At 43.1% G+C, this 18,616-nt stretch overlaps 1 protein-coding gene across 1 annotated transcript; it reads left to right on the forward strand.

Annotated features, from left to right (window-relative positions):
* Positions 1-1,332: 1,332 nt before the first annotated feature.
* LOC135498666 (uncharacterized) lies at positions 1,333-3,026 on the forward strand. The gene is made up of 2 exons (XM_064789050.1): positions 1,333-1,900; positions 2,014-3,026. Exons 1-2 carry the CDS (start codon positions 1,333-1,335, stop codon positions 3,024-3,026), a joined length of 1,581 nt encoding a protein of 526 aa, XP_064645120.1.
* The last annotated feature ends 15,590 nt before the right edge of the window (positions 3,027-18,616 follow it).

Consider the following 18,616-nt stretch of genomic DNA (forward strand, 5'->3'; position numbering starts at 1 on the left):
GGACTTCGTGAAGTTCATTGACAAGCAGTCGCGCTTGCTGAATGAGCCCGTCTTCGGCTGTATCGTGGAGAAAGACGTTGAGAAATCGAAATCGAACTTCAAGAAGCGTTCAAACCCCAAGTCCAAGGAAAGCTTTGCCACGATCGGAAGCGTCAGTGCCGGGTCAAGTTCAAGTTCCAGTTCGAGTAAGATTGCTGCCAAGCCAGAGAGCCAATCCACCGCCTCCGATAAGTCGTGTTTGTTCTGCCAGGGCAACCACACCTTGGAAGTCTGCAGACGCCTACGTTAGAAGCCAAACTCTGAGAGGATCAAGTTTCTGCAGTCCCATAACCTTTGTTTCGGTTGTTTGACTCTGGCCAGTGATGGACATGTCAGTAAAACCTGCGTAAAGAGACTCGAGTGCGAGTTATGTTCAGGGTCCCATCCAACCGTGTTACATAGGGCTGCGAGCGCGGATGCTAAGCCAGCGGACATCAAGAACAGTTCTACTTCTACAGCTATGTCAGATTGCGCTATGTTTATAGTTCCTGAGACAATGAAGACGATCAGCAGCAGTAAGGAGGTCAGGACTTACGCGTTTCTTGACACTGGCAGTACAGCTTCATTCTGCACTGAGAGGCTGATGAAACGTCTTAATCTGAGGGGATCGAAGGTGAAGATTAACCTGTCAACCATGTCGGATCAGTCAAAGCCGACAACCAGTTACTTGTTGAAAGGACTTGAAGTTAGGGGCCTCAATACTGGTGTTTTCACGGAACTCCCTGAGATGTACACGCAGCCTAAGTTACCCGCCTCGAAAGATGACATTCCCAAGCAGGAGGACATTGACCAATGGCATTATCTCAGCAGAGTAAGCATTCCTGAGATAGATGCTGACATCTATTTGTTGATTGGCTCGAACGCACCGAAGGCTATGGAGCCTTACGAGATCATTCTTAGCCAGGAGAATGGTCCTTACGCTATTAGAACTCTGTTAGGCTGGTCAGTGAATGGCCCAGTAAAACCCGGCAAGCCCTCAGATGAGCTCAGCAACTTTCACGTCTCCATCAAGAAAGTGAGCAACCTGGAGGAGCAGCTTCATCAGTACTTCAATCAGGACTTCAGTGAGCAACTGGCAGATGATGAGAAGGAGTTATCGCGTGATGATCAGAGGTTCTTGGAGTTAGTTGAGAGCTCTAAACGTATGGAGGATGGTCATTACGTCCTTGGTCTTCCCTTCAAGAGTGATTCTGTTGTCAGCCGAATAACAGATCACAAGCGGAGCAGCGTGCTGCGACTCTGGCTAAGAAGTTCGCCAGGAATGATGAGTTCTGTGAGGAGTACAAAGCCTTTATGAACAATGTACTGCCTAAGGGCTATGCTCGAGAAGTGCCGGTGGAGCAGTTGAACCAACGTGATGGTAAAACGTGGTACCTGCCTCACCACGGGGTGTACCATCCAAAAAAGAAGAAGCTTCGGGTTGTCATTGATTGTGCTGCGAGGTTTGGAGGGACGTCTCTCAACGATCAACTGCTACAGGGTCCGAACCTCACCAACACTCTCATCGGCACCCTGTTGAGGTTTAGGCAGGACAGCGTTGCAGTCATGAGTGATGTCGAGTCTATGTTTTATCAGGTCCGTGTTCCACCTGATCAAGCCAGCTTCTTGAGGTTCCTGTACTGGAAAGATGGAGACACCTCCGGCCAACACGTTGAGTACCAGATGATGGTCCATCTGTTTGGAGCATCATCGTCGCCTAGCTGTGCCAACTACGCCCTCAGACAAACCGCTTTGGAAAATCAGGACCTGTATGAGAAGGATGTCACGGACACGCTGCTGAAGCACATGTACGTCGATTACTGTCTACGGAACCAGCCCAGTGATGAGAGTGCTATCCCCAGTGGGACCCGGAGACGGATAGGTTCGGCTTCTAGACTGTAGACAAGGATAAGACACCAACACGTCGCGGCATCTTATCGGTGACAAGCTCCGTGTTTGATCCAATCGGCTTCCTTTCACCGTTCATTCTGAAAGCCAAGCTGATTTTGCAGGACTTGTGTCGTCTCAAGATAGGATGGGATGACGACATTCCCGAGGAGCACTTGTCTAAGTGGCAGAGATGGTTGTCTGATCTACCGAAAGTCTTGAACTTCAAGACAGATAGATGTGTCAAGCCGAAAGACTTTGACAACATTGTCTCTTCCCAGTTGGTCCACTTTAGCGACAGTAGCGAGGTTGGATACGGGGTGATGTCGTACCTCAGGTTGGTGAATGGCGACGGAAGGATTCACTGCTGCTTGCTGCTCATCAAGTATCGTGTTGCGCCGCTCAATCAGATAACGATGCCTAGGATGGAGTTAGCAGCCGCCACTGTCGCCGTTCGCGTGGATAGGATGCTTAGGAAGGAGATAGATCTGACAGTAGACCGGTCGATCTTCTTTACGGACAGTACTTCTGTCATAAAGTACATCAGGAACCGAGGAACCCGGTTCAAGACATTTGTAGCCAATCGACTGGCGATTATCCATGACGGATCCGATGCTTCGCAGTGGTGTTACATAGACACCAAGAGTAACACAGCAGACCATGCCTCGCGAGGTCTGTGGGCAGAGGACTTCTTGAACTGTATTACTTGGTCTAATGGTCCGGAGTTCCTCTGGAAGCCGATGGAGGAGTGGCCGACTTACCCCAGTGTCATAGCTAACCTTGTCGGAGCAAGCAATGACGACATTGAGATCAAGAGCGCTGCAGTACGTGTGGGTAAGCCAGTTGCGACAGAGGAAACGGGTTCTGAGACTGTCGATAAACTGATTGGTTACTACTCGTCTTGGTATAGGCTGAAACGAAGAGTTGCACATATACTAAGAGTCGCAGTCGCAGTCAACTACGTAAGCTGGCCATTGATGGTGAAGGAGATGGTGTGCGTTGTGGGCCGCTTACCGTTGAGGACTTTAGGAGAGCGGAGAAAGCCATTCTGGTGTTCTCCCAGCGTGACGCATTTGCCAACGAGGTCAAATGTCTTAGTGGTGAACCAGGTACTCGAGTGAAGATTCCAGTACGCTGTATCAGCTCAATCCAGTCATGGAGGATGGTGTCGTAAAGGTTGGAGGACGGTTGAGCAATGCAGCTATGCCAGGGAAAGCAAAGTATCCAGTGATCCTACCAAAGAACAGTCTCGTTTCTCGATTGATACTCGAGGATATCCATAGGAACTTGATGCATAGTGGTAGAAACCATATGATCGCTAAGCTTAGGCAGAGGTATTGGATCTTTAACGCCAACTCCGCCACTAGAAAGGTGATCGCAGCCTGTGTTACTTGTGTTGCGCTATTACCGTTGCGACGCGGCCGACTTAAGAGAAACAAGAGAGAAACAACGCATATTGTTCGGATATCAGTTTATATATACTAGCCGTCTATGTTAAATATGTACATGCAATACAGCGTCGGAATCCAAGCGTTGACTCCCAGCTATGGTCTGGGACCGGTGCATTGGATCCGGGTAATATATTTACAAAACACGTTTAAACATGCATTAAAGGTAAAACTGGTCATTTCTTATATCCTACAATTCCGGCTTACCTTGCCGCTCGATGGAGATGCGTTTACTTGCGTTTTTGGATTAAAATGGCGAAGATAAATGAAAGAAATAGAATTCGGCCGATGTTCTTGCTTCGGATTATTCTTGAGAGTCGCCCCGAAGCGTTGTGTGTTTCAGGTTTTATATTTCGCGCCACACAAGATATCGCTACGCCAAACCCAATCCAGTGTCGCAATTTGTCAACCCCACAAAATCCACGTGCTCAACAAAGAAGAAACGCCCCCTAGTAACTACGGTTGCAGACGAACAGGCTTACGAGGTCCCAAAAACTAATAAGGACAACTTATTGCATGGAAACCAGATTAAATATCAGTCACACGGAATAAATAAAAGTGACTGGAATCGCGGTTAAACGCACAACTACGGTTATTAACCGAATTATTATAAATTGACCAAGATTCTTTTCTATAAAACTAAGTTTATTACCACTGGATGAAAAACTTATATTTTAGGGAATAAAACCAAGTTTATTTGTTAAGCTTGACATTTGTGGATAGAAACAAGGTTTATTAGGTAAAAAACTTGGTTTTATTAAAGAAACTCGTTTTTTAAGGAAAAAAACGAGGTTGTTTTATAAAAAAACAAACTATATTTTTTTTCCAAATAAACTGAGTTTATTAGGTAAAAAACAGGTTTTTCGAATAAATCTAGGTTTTTTTAATTACTGGACGCTCTGCTTGCATACATGTATGACTACTATGATACCGTAACTGTATCAAACTAGGGGTACACCGTTCGTAATCTACTTGGGTCCAGTTGAATAGAAATGCACTAATACACAATGCCGTAGTGCAGTTATTATGAATACGAATTAGTTGAGAATTAGTACTCATAGTATTTGTATAGGCAATGCTGAAAATTATATTCACTGTATTTACGCAATTGAAAGTACAAGTATTAAAATTCAAAAATGTTAACGAACGGCGTAAGATGACCAAATCATTTAAAATTCGTCCTTCTCCGACATCAATTTTGTGGGGGCTGGACGACCGGACTTTCTCCATTTCCTCCATTCCTTCGTTCTGGAATTCATCGCCGATGTAAGATTCTCAATGGCCGTGGTGTTGCAGATGATCTTTGCTTTCATAAAGGACATTGTCCCTAAGGCTTCGACGACTGCCGCCGTAAACGCAGTGTTTCCTTCGTGGCGGAGTTGATAGCGTTCGTCTGTACTAGAATGTCTCTAGTATACACAATAAACATATGATAGATAAATGCACAGCTGACGGTATAAGGTTAGATATCAGGACTAGGCCTATATCTGTTATATAATAATCAAGGTTGTTTATGAAACTAGGCCTATGGACTATGGCCGTGATACCGTCAGGTGTTCGCAATGTGATTTGATATCGACAGTTTTGGAATTAGCTGCCGTCGGGGGAACGCCTCGTCGGAAAGGCTCCAGCTGAACCACTACAAATTTTGTATCAACCGGGGACTCCCTTCTGCAAATAAACCTGTTACATCTCTATTCTTTGTTGCACTCGTCGTACAGCTCCACGAATTGCTCCCCAGTCATCTTCTATCGGTGGCTGGTGAGAGCAAGAACCCCTACGGGCGGGGCGGTCTCTACTTCCCGTACACGTCAACTCACACAGGATCGCCTGATGGTTTCTACTCAGCAGAGATTTACTCACATCATCTACCGTTGCTTTAGCTGGGATTGGCCAAACTGGACCGGCTGTTGGTATTGGTACGGCGCATGTGACATGGTCGGTTTCATCATGGACATAACCCAAATCTATGGATTCATCATCCACGTCGTTGGCTACCTCAACCATCACCTTGGCCCTTTTTGCCTTTGGTTCATTCACGCTTGGCTCGCCAATGAATACTGCGTCGTCCTCTGGCAGGTCATCAGCAGCAGGGAAGTTGTTATGATTATCTGGTATTGGTACCTCCGTCAGCTCTCCAACCATACTGGTCTCCGCGTCCCTTGACCAATCAACATGGCTTCCTGACATGTACAGTGGCACAGCTGATGCCGGTAGCTTGTGCACCCTACGCAGGTGAGTTTCAGCAGCCCATTTTGATTTTAATTTAACAATATTATTCGTACACATCGTGCATTGAAAAGGAATTTCTGATGGTGAAAGGTGAAATCTAACGATGTGGTTTATCACGTCGGCTCTATTAACGTATATCTTCAGGCAGTACAGGCATTGGTGAGACATCTGTAACGACCCAGAAAAACAAAGATCCTTAGTTACAAGTATGAAATTCCAGGCAGTAAGTGGGTGATGAATCTCAACCCCCATCTGCATGGATCGTCATCTTGGTCAAAATTAAAGTTTACGTTTTCTAAGGGCAGTTTTCGCCCATGATAAAACCTTATCTCCTTGGTACCGTTTGAATCTATTGTGGTGGACAACCTTCTGTTTCCCTTCAGAATTTAGTTGAACCCTGAAGTCCACTGAGCTTCCCTAAGGGCTCTCGTAGGTGTATCTTAGTTTTGGAGCTATATGAAGTTGTGTCAAGTCAGATAGAATCCAAACTAGATCACCCTTTTGATATTTCACTAGAGATGATTTGGCGTCATAACACTGTTTCTGTCTGGAGATGGTCACGGTTTACCTGATGAGCCTTCTGAAGACAGTCTCTAAGATGGGTTACATAATCCCCATAACTACTAAATTCTTCATTAAGTGGGTGCTTGCCAGTGCCGAACATGACTTCAACCGGTAAGCGCACCTCTCTGCCAAGCATTAGCAAGTTAGGGGTCATACCGGTGGCTTCATGTGGGGTGGCCCGATAGGCCGCAGCTAAGCATCCCTAATTAAGGTCCAAGTCTCTCTGCTGTCCCCTCAGATATGTTTCAATCATTCGAATGAGTGTACTGTTAAATCTTTCAGTTTGTCCATTACAGATCGGGTGCCCAGGAGAAGTTCTGGTCTTTCTTATTTCTAGTCAACGAAAAAGTTCTTTGAAGAGATTGCTTTCATAGCTGCGACCCTGGTCACTATGCAGATCCAGGGGGCACCCTAATCTAGCAATAACCTCATTGAGTATTACTCGAGCACAGGTTTCTGCTGTTTGATTTGGTACCGCAAAGACTTCAGTCCACTTTGTAAAGTGATCACTAACAACTAGTACATATTTATTTCCTCTCTCTGTTTCAGGGAGGGGACCCAAAATGTCTGTTGACAAGCGATCAAGAGGGGCACCCACTGTCATAGTCCCAAGGGGTGCTTTAGGTTTCTTGCTCGAAGGTTTAACACTGGAACATGTATTACATCGCATGATCCAAGAGTTAACATCATCGCTCAACCCAAACCAATAAAAACTACGCAAAACCTTCTTTGTTGTTTTCTTCCTCCAAAGGTGTCCCGACAAGAGTACATCGTTGCTCTGGTGGAGAACCTCTGTCCGCATTGATCTGGGAACAATCAACTGCAGATATGGCTCGGGATTGTCCTTCTTCCAAAACTTTCGGAATAACGCTCCATTCTGGATAACAAGTGCTGTCCACAGATTCCAATAGGGCCTGGTGGCTGGACTAGAGGAGCAGACCATGTTTCCAAAATGACGCTTTCCCTCCTCAACCCACTGCAAGACGGGAGCAATGTCTATGTCCTTCTTCTGCATGTTTCGTAGTCTAGAAAAGTCGTACGGAAGTGCCCAGGAGACAAAGAAGTTGGAAGCCCCTTGCCCAGTGGACATCCGTCTCAAGACCTGTTGTGGCTCATACCAAGAGCTTTGCATATCTATGGCTCTTTTTTCACATTTCTTACAAGGACCACAGCTCAGGGTGTTCTCAACATCAGGACATTGACACCTGCTGAGACTGTCGGCATTTTGATGTTTGCTACCCTTACGACACTCGATAGAAAAATCGTACTGTGATAGAATCTCTATCCATCTGGCAATTATAGCTTTGGGTTCTTTCATGCTAAACAGATACCTCAGAGCCTGATGGTCCGTTCGCACCAGGAAATGGCGACCCAAGAGATACACCTTGTAGTATTCAACAAAATACTTTACTACCCACCGAGAGCTTCTGGCAACAGTAATTTTGTTCAGCTTTGTTCATTGTTCTACTTCCATAAGCGATTACCCGTTCTTCCCCGTCTTGTACCTGTGACAACACTGCCCCTATGGTGGAACCACTGGCATCCGTATCCAGTACAAATTCACCGTTAGGCATAAGGTACGCCATTACTGGCGGGCTGGTTCGGACAGTTTTCAAGTGTTCAAAAGCCTGTGTACATTCTTCTGTCCATTGGAAATGAACATTTTTCTTTGTCAATGCTACAAGAGGTTGTACTGTCTCAGAGTAATTCTTGATGAACCTACGGTAGTAACTTCCATGCAAGGCCAATTTGCTAACTTAGCTACGTTGTCCGGGTTTGGTTGTAAACCTTCAGCATTAACTATGTGGCCAAGAAAATTTACTTTATCCTTGATCAGACAGCACTTCCTAGGTTTTAACTTTAGACCCGAAACCCTAATTCTCTGAAAGACTTCTTCTAGTCTCTCTAAGTGTGTGTCAAAATCTGGTGCATGGATTATGACGTCATCAAGATATATAACGCAGGTCGTCCACTGGAGGCCGTTAAGCACGCACTCCATCAATGTCTGGAAGGTTGCCGGGGCATTCGATAAACCAAACGGCATCACGGTATACTCAAAAAGACCATACTTTAAACAGAAAGCTGTCTTAGATATGTCTGATTTCCTAACGGGGACCTGGTTATACGCGCTGGTGACGTCGATAGTAGAGAATACCCCAGATCCCGCCAACGAGTCGAAACAACTCTGTGCTGATGGCAGAGGAAATGAGTCTTTACCTGTGACAGAATTGACGTAACGAAAATCAACACAAGTTCTCGTCGACCCATCTTTCTTACGAACAAGAACCAATGGACTAGCCCATGGTGATGTTGACGGCCTGGCTATCCCTTGATATCTCATTTTATCGATGCACTTTTTCTCTTCTTCCTCAAAAGCTAGTGCAGCCCTACGTGGAGGGTGCTTCTTAGGCCTGCTATCACCTGTTTCTATGCAATGTTCTACAAAGTGGGTTAGGCCTAGGTCATCATCATTTTTTTTAAAAAGATGTCCTGATATTCGTGCAATAATTTGGCTACTTTTGCCCTTTCTCTGCGATTGCGCCCTCTAACAGCGTCCTCAAATAGGCCTACTAAGTGTGGTGAAACTTGCTTAAGCTCCTGAATTGCTCCGGAAGATTGTGAGACAGTACAAGCCCGGTCAGAACGTTGAAGGGGTTTTCCCTGAACCACTAATCTTCGGGCATAATCAAAATTGTCAACTATTCTGGGTTTTCTTCCTGCAGCACAGTGCGGAGGATTTCCCTAATTTCTTCAGCTTCTCCTACAGTCATATCTTGCTTAATTGATTTGTCTTCCATAAAAGGATTAATGATTCTTAGTCTCACCGTAACATTATCTACACTGTTCACCACACACTTGGCAGTTACAAGCCCAGTCCTTTCTGAAAAGAAGGGGCATGTCTCTACCAAGAGTGCAGAACTAAAGTTTGAGTCATCTTTTGACTCCCTACTCCCTTCAACAAACGCATCTATAATAACTTCGCTCACCCCTAGAACAACAAAGTGGTCCGCAGAGAACAATCTTCGTGTACCAAGTGGAACCCCTATTTGTTCCAAAGGAATGACGAAATCACCAAGAGTAATGAGTTTGTTTTCACTTAAAAGAAGATCGGCGGGGCCGGCCGAGCCTTGCTATAATATGTCTGCGCCTAAAAGTATTTCGTCTTCAATGTCAGCAATGAGGAGGGATTTTTCTAGTTTCAAGGGAAACCCCTCTAGGAGCACCGCTGACCAAGGTCAGAATCAAACTCTTTCAATAATTCTAAATCTGTGGGTTCTTGATCACCCGCAATGTTTTGTAATTGTTTACTATTCGGCATATTCAAATCTGAATCGTCACAATTTTGCGTGGTTAATTTGTTGTTTCTACGGCCTCTTGCCATGCTATTATAAGACACGTTCGATCACAGGATGTTTACGGTGAAGAGAAAAATGCATTGAGAAATAATTCACTGAAGCGCCTTCAACAACAATATAAACATCCCACTTCTGACACCAAAAATGTTGCGCTGTTGCCGTTGCGACGCGGCCGACTTAAGAGAAACAAGAGAGAAACAACGCATATTGTTCGGATATCAGTTTATATATACTAGCCGTCTGTGTTAAATATGTACATGCAATACAGCGTCGGAATCCAAACGTTGACTCCAAGCTATGGTCTGGGACCGGTGCATTGGATCCGGGTAATATATTTACAAAATACGTTTAAACATGCATTAAAGGTAAAACTGGTCATTTCTTATATCCTACAATTCCGGCTTACCTTGCCAAGTGCCAAATGCCAAGTTAGCGTTTCGCAGTATCGATCAAGAGAGGATCCAGCAGATGTTGGCCAAGCGAGGCATTGATTGGGAGTTCAGCACCCCTTCCGCTCCACACCAAGGGGGTGTTTGGGAACGTCAATTTCCAACCGTAAAGAGGAAACTGAAAGTCGTGTTGAAGGAGCAGCGCTTGAACGACGAGGGCCTGTGCACGTTGCTTTGTGAGGTCGAGGCTGTGGTTAACGATAGACCACTCACTGGAGCATCTGACGACCCCAACGATTTGGACGTTCTTACTCCAAATCACCTGTTGCTGCTCAAGAAGCAACCGTTCATGCCGGTGGAAACATTTGATAGAGACGACGTATACGCTAGGCGCAGATGGAGACAAGTGCAGTTTCTTGTGGACTTGTTTTGGAAAAGATGGCTTCAGGGATATCTCCCAGGCCTGCTCCCAGGAGGAACATTGTTCCCGGTGACATTTGTTTGATTGTTGATCAGAATTTTCCAAGAGGAGCCTGGCAGTTAGCCAAGGTGGTGGAGACTTACCCGGACAAGAGAGGATACGTCAGACGAGTAAAGTTGCAGACAGCAACTCGATCGATTCTGGAGCGGCCAGTGCACAAGCTGTGCCTTCTGTTGGAGATGGACTGTCCACCGAGAGACTAGGTCACTACAACATACACGTTGTTGTGAATCGTGCGCTTCTTCAATGTTGAGGAAACATTGATGAACACTTTGCTACTGCCAGTAATGGACAGTTTTTGTGGTGTTGAACTTTTGTTGTGTCAGATGCTGGAGAGTTTAGCTTCTTGGCACTAACGCTGGATTATTATTGACATTGAACTGGATTAGCTCGCGTTTCGTTTGCGTTATATCATCGTTTTTTGTCTTTGACTTGTAATTTTGTGTGCTGGCCTTCTATTTTGTTGTTGTATTGTAATTGAGTCGTGTTTAGGGTACTTAGTCAATTAGGGGCGGGGCGTGTGAAGGCCATTTTTCAATGTTTACATGTTTCAAATTTGCCGCCTTAAACTTTTAAGTTATGTAAGTTATTTGGGTCTTCCCTACTTCTAAAAAGGGTGGTTATTTCCAAGATGGTGGATAGGGCCAATGTGGTTTTCCCTATCTTTTTGTAATTTACTGATATCTCAAACATCTTTGGCCAAAGTGGCCCAGTTCGTTAGTTTTGTGTTCTGTGGAGTCATGGTCAGGCTCTAGGTCGTTAAACATTCTGTAAGTTATATTGTTTTCTATGTGCTTTACATGCATTGATGTACTGTGTCATGTGTGTGGGGGGTGTATTGAAGTAGTTCTTCCTATTTATGTTACAAGACCTTTGTTTTACACCTGTTCTAGTCCGTTTAAATCATGTTTGGGTTGTATGTGGGTCACGTGATTATGCAATCTTTGGGGAACCTGTTGTGTTAGTTTGAGTACAGTTGTTGGCATTGGGCCAATTGTTATGTAATATAGGTAACTCTGTGTCTCTATGAGCATTGGGCTCCAGTATTGGTTCTTTCAATTATAAATGGTAATTACGTGGTGTGTATTTAACTTTGGCACTGGGCCAGGGGACAGTTATTGAGGTCATCGTTGTTGTTGTCATTGCTTGAATGTGTTTCTTCCTTTGTTTACTTTCTGAATTGTCACTTATTTGTTTTTCTACTTTTTTCAGTAAACCGTATCAATAGAACCTGGACTTGTTGTTCATTCTTTGGTGCGCGTTTGAGGCAGACCCCATGGCTCCCACAAGCACCAATATCTTGAAATTGCGATCCAAGCTGCTGCCATTGGTATTATTAAAATAAACAGTGTGTATTGGATCCACTCACCAATAAGATCCCAAGCCAGACAATACCCGAGTTCTACTACTGGGTAGAGCCTAAACAAGTATGCCTTTCGCAGCCATAAAAGGGGTGGGATATGAATGCTCATGTTGAAATTTTAATAGACTGGACTAGCCCTTTTGGGCGCTTAAGACTGTCGTGGCTCGTGAACGAGTGCATACCCAGCATGTGAGTGTTTCACTCATTGGCCGGTCCTTCCTGAGGCGCTCAGGAACTCCACTCAAGCAATATGATATATTGCATGTGAAAAGTTGATTGCTGTGCTTTCAAATGAATTATAACTACAACTGTACCATCAGTTTTCTTGAAAGGGGTGATGTGTCCAATGCGAATCTTAGAACGCCAACCACCGGCCAATGACACAATCATTTGGCGGTGGGCACCTGCTGGCCAAACGCTTTGCTCCAACCTCTGAAATGATTTGAGACAGGGAAGCAACCCTAACGCACTTTGTTAATACGGCAAACGTATAATTGTTTTAAGCATTGCATTCTTCGTACTATCCGATATAGGATTTAGAATGATATCATCACCTAATTTGTGCGGCCTGGAATGACTGAGCCAAATTGATTTCATTAACGGGGACCTGAATAATTCCAAACAACTCACCTCTGTGGTTGATACAGTTGTCTCCAGTACTTCTACAGGCGATGGATTGAAGGAGTAATATACCGGTAAGTAGGTGGCGCATCGTCGAACTGAAAGCCTAACTCACACTGGATCGGAGTGGGGTAACAATACAATACCAATCCCAATACAATGGGTTTTTTTCTTCCTGGTTCAAAAGTTCGAACGAATGTTACAGAGTTATCAAGTATAGCTGTATCTGTGCTGTATTCTTCGAATTTTCAATGTACATTCGTTACTCGATTCTTGAAAGATTGTTTTTCAATCTTGACTTAGAGATAATCATATGAATTTGATCAGAACTTCGAGGACATCTGCCTATGCACGCGCATGTCGCAACGGTGTTGCAATATGGTGTCTGATGGATGCTCTTTGTAATGCGCATTTACAATTTTCATAAAGAAAACCTATCACGCAACGCTTATAAAAAGATCTCGCTATTGCGTTTTCTGGGCATGAGATTTAGTGAACATCTGTTTCAACAATCTTGCTTTGGGTAAAATAGGCAATGTTTCTAGTAGTCTGGTAGTGATTGCAGCTGAAAAGGCATGCATACACTTGCCGTAAGAGGACAGCTGTTAGTCGTAAAGAAAAACACTTCATTCTTCAAAACATAACGATAGCAAATATTTAGTGCTGTAATTTTTATCGTTAAAACAGCCTGAGAATGAAAAACGTCCATAAACGACCTCACAGACAACTACTGCCAGACTACCAAGGCTGACACTCCACTTGTACACACTACACAAAGGGTATAACGGATACATTGTGTAGTTATGTACCTGCATGGTGTCGAAGTTATATATTAGCCTTAATCACAATATACACTTTCAATTTGTGTACATCATTGTACATAATATACCGCATTGACTTATTCCGCCCAGCAAAGGTAAATTTCATTACCCCTTTGATTTAGGCATGTATGTGAGCATTGTTAGTACACTGCTGCGACGCAAATGTTCACTTATCATTTTAATAGACACAACTAGACATCGCTAGCAACACATTGATATCTCTTGCACGAACATTCGTCATGCCACCACTGAGAAATTGCCTCTTCAAACAAAACGTTTGACGAATATAATGATCATTTATTATCGAATCGATGGTATAATTCAAGTCGTGATCAAGGTAGGTAGTTCCAATCTTTTTCCCGAAGGCCAAGATCCTGCCACTTTCCAGTATTTCGCCTAAGGCTGGTAACCCATTATTTTGGAGCAGCGCAGAAGAAGGTGCCTCCATACTTACAGATCTACTCCCCTGTCACAACAGTAAGAGGGCCGCCGGTCGAATTTGCACCCTCGGTTAATCCGGCGGTATCGACGAAATAGCTAAGGTGGCCATGACCAGTAGTACCAGAGTTGATGTGACACTTGCAAACGAGGATGGAGCACGAGAGAAAGAGCATTCTTGAACACGGATAAAACACGCAGTGAAATAGTTCAAAACTCATTAACTGTATTCACGCATGGTCGTATCAATGAAACCATTGTTCGTATTGATTGAGTTGGAAGCAAAAAGATAACAAGTTTCAAAATCTATCAATTTCCAATATGTACACTATTTTGAATGTCTTATGTTCTGCCTTAAATCCTTGCTTCTCACACTCTCCTGCACCAGTCCATGTTTGGTTAAGACAAAATTACTAATACATTTGAGCTAAGCTTCGCTTGCAGCCAGTGTATGTCAAAGCCAATCACTATTTTTAAATATTTTATTTTACAAGTCCTTAATCAGATTTAAGCTGTTTATTCTAATTTTATACATTGCTTTGTGCTTTGCTCGGCGTTACCTGTATAGGCTAGCCTATACCGTCTCACACATGCATGCGTGGCTTATTGTCTAACTGCCCTGCCCTGTCTTGGCCTCGGCTCTCTGACCGAGTCACCTTCCGGTCTTTCCTGCGTCTTCATGCTCTTGTAGGGACCGCCCGCCCGAGGTGATGCGCGAGGCGCGGTAGAGTCCGGGGCATCTGACTCACGGCTCAACATCACGCCCTGCCCGGGCTGGGGCACGATTCGTGTCGGCTTCCCGGCGAAAAATCATAATTTTTTTTCAAACGCTGGAAACCTTTATATCTAAGATTATAGCGGTAGACAACATCCTTTGTATAGTCTCTTTTACAGTGTCACAGTGGACAACGGTACACCATTAACGATTTTTGCTTTGGAAAAATAATGTTATTTCTACCTGAATTGTCAACTAGATGATCAAGTTGCACTCTGAAAAATGAGAACCAATCTGTGATTTGAATGGTAGTTATGGTTCAATGTACGTCGATTTCCGTTCTAGTCGCCTGTTCATTTTCGTGTATATACTGTATTGTCTCCTCTAAGCCATGTGAGCACAGTAATGCTGTGCTAACTGTTTGGCCATGCACTACTAAGCATGGGTTCCGCCCCATAATCAATCAACAGGCCTCAACATAACATTCACAACAGAAAATGCAAATCCAAATCCCCCAAATTGGATTTGAAACCGAACTGGAGATCGGATTTTGCAAAGACATATTTATATTTACACATAAATCTGGTCATCCTTCCCAATAAACTCGGGTGTTGCCTCATCCAAATGATTTTGCAAAGTTCTTTTTGTATATGTTCGGGTTCGTCATTTTGTTCCCTAGCAAGTTAGCAATACACTATTTGGTTTATAGAACATCCCGTACAACATCTATGCACTGTGCAAGAGTGTGTGTGTTTGAGGGCCCACTGGACATACCCCTGATCATATGTCAATACGGAAAAAAACACAGGTTTATAGATGCAAACCTACGATATCAATAAATGACTTGAACAATGCCAAGATGCGTAAACTTGATATCTGCGCGTATTTGTTAAACTTCGTTGCAATCGATAAATGTTGTCCAAGTCTTTTGTCATTAAATCTCGATATAGAAATCTCAAAATAGCTACCATGTAAATATGATCTGTAAATTGCACAAGCACGCTGCTATCAACATAATATTCTCCTGGTGTTCAATTATTCTCACGAAAAATCCAATAAAATTTAACACAATTAGTCGAATCCTCCTCTATGGAACAAAGTTGTAACGTTGTATCCCTTGCTTTTCTGAAATGATTTTTTACATATCTTGTAAAATTTCACAACAGTTTGTGTTGATATTAAAGCTAAAGGCTTTACAGGTCACATTGCGTGTGTTCTTGTCATAACAGTACAAGCTGCATTGAATCTTTGAACGGACAGGCCCTCTGTTATAAGATATTTCGTCAATGGAATCAGGGTCCCCGTCTTCCTTTATGAACATCAGTCAGTTTTCTATACGACAAGGGTTAATAGTTAACATTTCTCACAAAAATCCCAGGCGGGTAGATCGAGGTAAAATGAATGTCAAAATGTCAAACTGACATACTGACCACTCCACCCGAGTGGTGTGTGAGGAGACGTCAATACCGACATACTCGACAGCAAGGAACAACTTCTCTAACTCTGAAACAACTCAAACTAAATATTGGAATATGACTTTGTCAGCTTTTTCAGGCTCTCATACTTGTACCAAACAAAACGATTCAGGGTCGATACACCAAACTGCGCATGCAGGGTCAACACAAAAATTCCTATAATATTCATAGCCATAGATTTATTCACTTTTTGGTCCATGCGCATGTACATTCGTCAAACGATTCTTGCAAGATTACTGCTATTTGTTAAAGTTTTAATATGCCAGCTGACGTGTACATTACACAAGACTGAACCTGACATTAAATTGAGATCTTGCGATATTAGAATCTTGTCTTAACTTTCGATTTTACATTCGGGCTAGACTGAGTGTTCTGATTAAAATTGAAATTAATCCAAGTCTGTTAAGAGACAACATTCGCAGTCAGAATGTTTGGATAAAATCCCTTTAAGAATCATTTTCAGAATGCGTGCCGTACTTACTCTCATATTTAACTGGAATGACAAAGCGAAATAAGAACGTTATACAGTTGATTCGGCGGAATGAATTGATTTTTGTCATTTTCGGCCAGAAAATCTTCATTCTTGTATTAATGCGAATTCTATATACTGGTTATTGTTGTGCGTTGTACCAAGAATGGATGGGCAATGTCCAGTAACAAAATACGACCTGTCCAAGGTATCCTATACTAGTGTTTACAATGCTGAGGACTAAAGGACAAAGCTGAACACTTACATTACTGTTGGGTTGCGAAATGATCAATTAGGGCCTGGCATGCCTGTGGTTTTCCAACAGAAGTCACCAACACGTTCACTTTAGCCAGGCGTTAAGACGTGTTGGAAGAGTTGACGCCACGTATAGTTGGTTAAACTTGTGTTAAACACCAGGGCCCTGATCAATGAAAACAGAAACTGGGTGTGATAGTTCAAATAGGTGAAAATTGAGTCACTAACTCGAAACCTTCTTCCGTTAAGCTCAGTGAACATAAATATATTAACGCCGAGCTAAAGTTACTGCAGAGTGAACTGACTTAACTTGTTTTGTGCAAAAGTGTTTGAGTTCCAGCGCCGAAGACGTTGGCGACTATGGACTTAAGCATTTTAATGGATTACTCACGGTTGGAAAAACTTCAAACTTACCACTCTCATAAATACTTTGAACCTCCCGTTGATTCAACAAGCATGGATAAATCATAAAGCTCGACATGGATCCCAGAAACTGAAGTGGACTGCAAGGTGGTGATGGAAATGGTAAATGACGACCAAGAAAATAATAGCGACCCGATATGATAAGGATATATTTTCGTATCGTCTTAGCATTCAGTTTAACCCCGTCGATGAAAATTTTATGGACATTTCTTATTATGTCCACCGTTACAACAAGAAAATGCCAAACACGCACCCTGACTGCCTTTTCAGATTGTGTAACTAGCGCCCAAGTCTCATGAGGTCGGTTATTACATGATACCTCTATAGAATCGGCGCTTCTTACAAAAATGTCAAAGTGTTTTCCAGCAGTCCAAAATAGCATTTTACCTCCTCTGTCATGGTTACGCCGCCGAAAGTAGAGAGCAAACGAAATGGTATCGTACTTCTGAAGATCAATGTTCAGCTCAACCTCATGATCACATTCATTAAATGAGAGAACCTCACCAAAATAAGTTGACTTGGCGTAATTTGCACCGTACTTCACACTGGATCGAGGATTTTGAAATCGTTACAATGGGTGATATGAATAAAGACTAGCAAATGCTTTTACTCCGGTTTTGTACAGGAAGGCCTAGTGTAAATGTGCATGGAGATTTAGATAAAAGCATTTGCTAGTCTTTATTCATATCACCCAATGTCTTGAAAAGTTTTGCATTTAAAGACACAGTCGTTAACTTCTGTAGAGAATCTCCGATGCCATAAATCACAAAGTCTGTACACGGAGCCACAGCCAATGTATAAACATAAACAGCCTCAAGTAGAGTGGAGCAACCGATTGATACCCGACTGATTCTGCTGGCTTGGAACTTTAGACGGAAATGGCGATGAAAAGAAGAAATGTAGGTCTTCTATGGCTGTGTAACTTCGTATTGCACTAGACTGGAAGCTTACGCCCCTGTTGAGCAGTGTTACAATATTGGATATTGGACCAAAAGGGAACAAAGATGCAGTGGTTTTGCTTCCAAAGTCTGAGAGTTTATAAATAATGGAGAATCCACGGGCGCAGTTACCTTATATTCCTGTCAGTTCCATCAAGAAAGAACACACTGGTGTCTGAAATGCAAAGGAACACAACATTATTCCATTTTAAATTGCCTTAGTCAATTTTAAGCTTCAACTTGATTTACTAAAATTTACGAAAGCCCAGAGGCCCATCTGAAATTCGAAATCCGAAGTCCAAAATTCTCGAATCCGAAATCCGTGTTTCAAAATCCCTAATCGCTGGTAATGAGAATGGATAAATTTAAAGTGCATTAAAGAGACCACTGGGGGTTCAATTAAGTCAAGCTTTTGCATTAAATTGCAACTATAATTTTAACCCCTACATGGGCACGATTCTTTGAGCTAGTCAGACTAACAAGAATATCATTTTGAAAGAATGCAATATATTTGACCTATTTTCTACTAATCATTGCGTCAAGAATGCATCACGGTATATGTAAAATAATCACCTGACATCAGCAGGTCGAGCTGATTTAGCTTCCTACAATGATTTGATGCATATAAACGCAGTGCCGATTGCGGCCATTTTGCATTCACCGAATAAAATGTTACACGACATCTAATTGGTTTCAAAATTTCGTAGGTTTTCCTCTGACTGG

This window comes from Lineus longissimus, chromosome 14 (assembly GCF_910592395.1).
Source record: "Lineus longissimus chromosome 14, tnLinLong1.2, whole genome shotgun sequence".
Classification (NCBI taxonomy): Eukaryota; Metazoa; Nemertea; class Pilidiophora; order Heteronemertea; family Lineidae; genus Lineus; species Lineus longissimus.

What these genes read in the sequence shown, in the direction of transcription:
- LOC135498666 (XM_064789050.1), top strand. Translation starts at nt 1,333, where the DNA reads ATGAACAATGTACTGCCTAAGGGCTATGCTCGAGAAGTGCCGGTGGAG. An exon ending in TGGGACCCGGAGACGGATAG is followed by an intron (nt 1,901 to 2,013) that starts GTTCGGCTTCTA and finishes TCATTCTGAAAG; the next exon opens with CCAAGCTGATTTTGCAGGAC.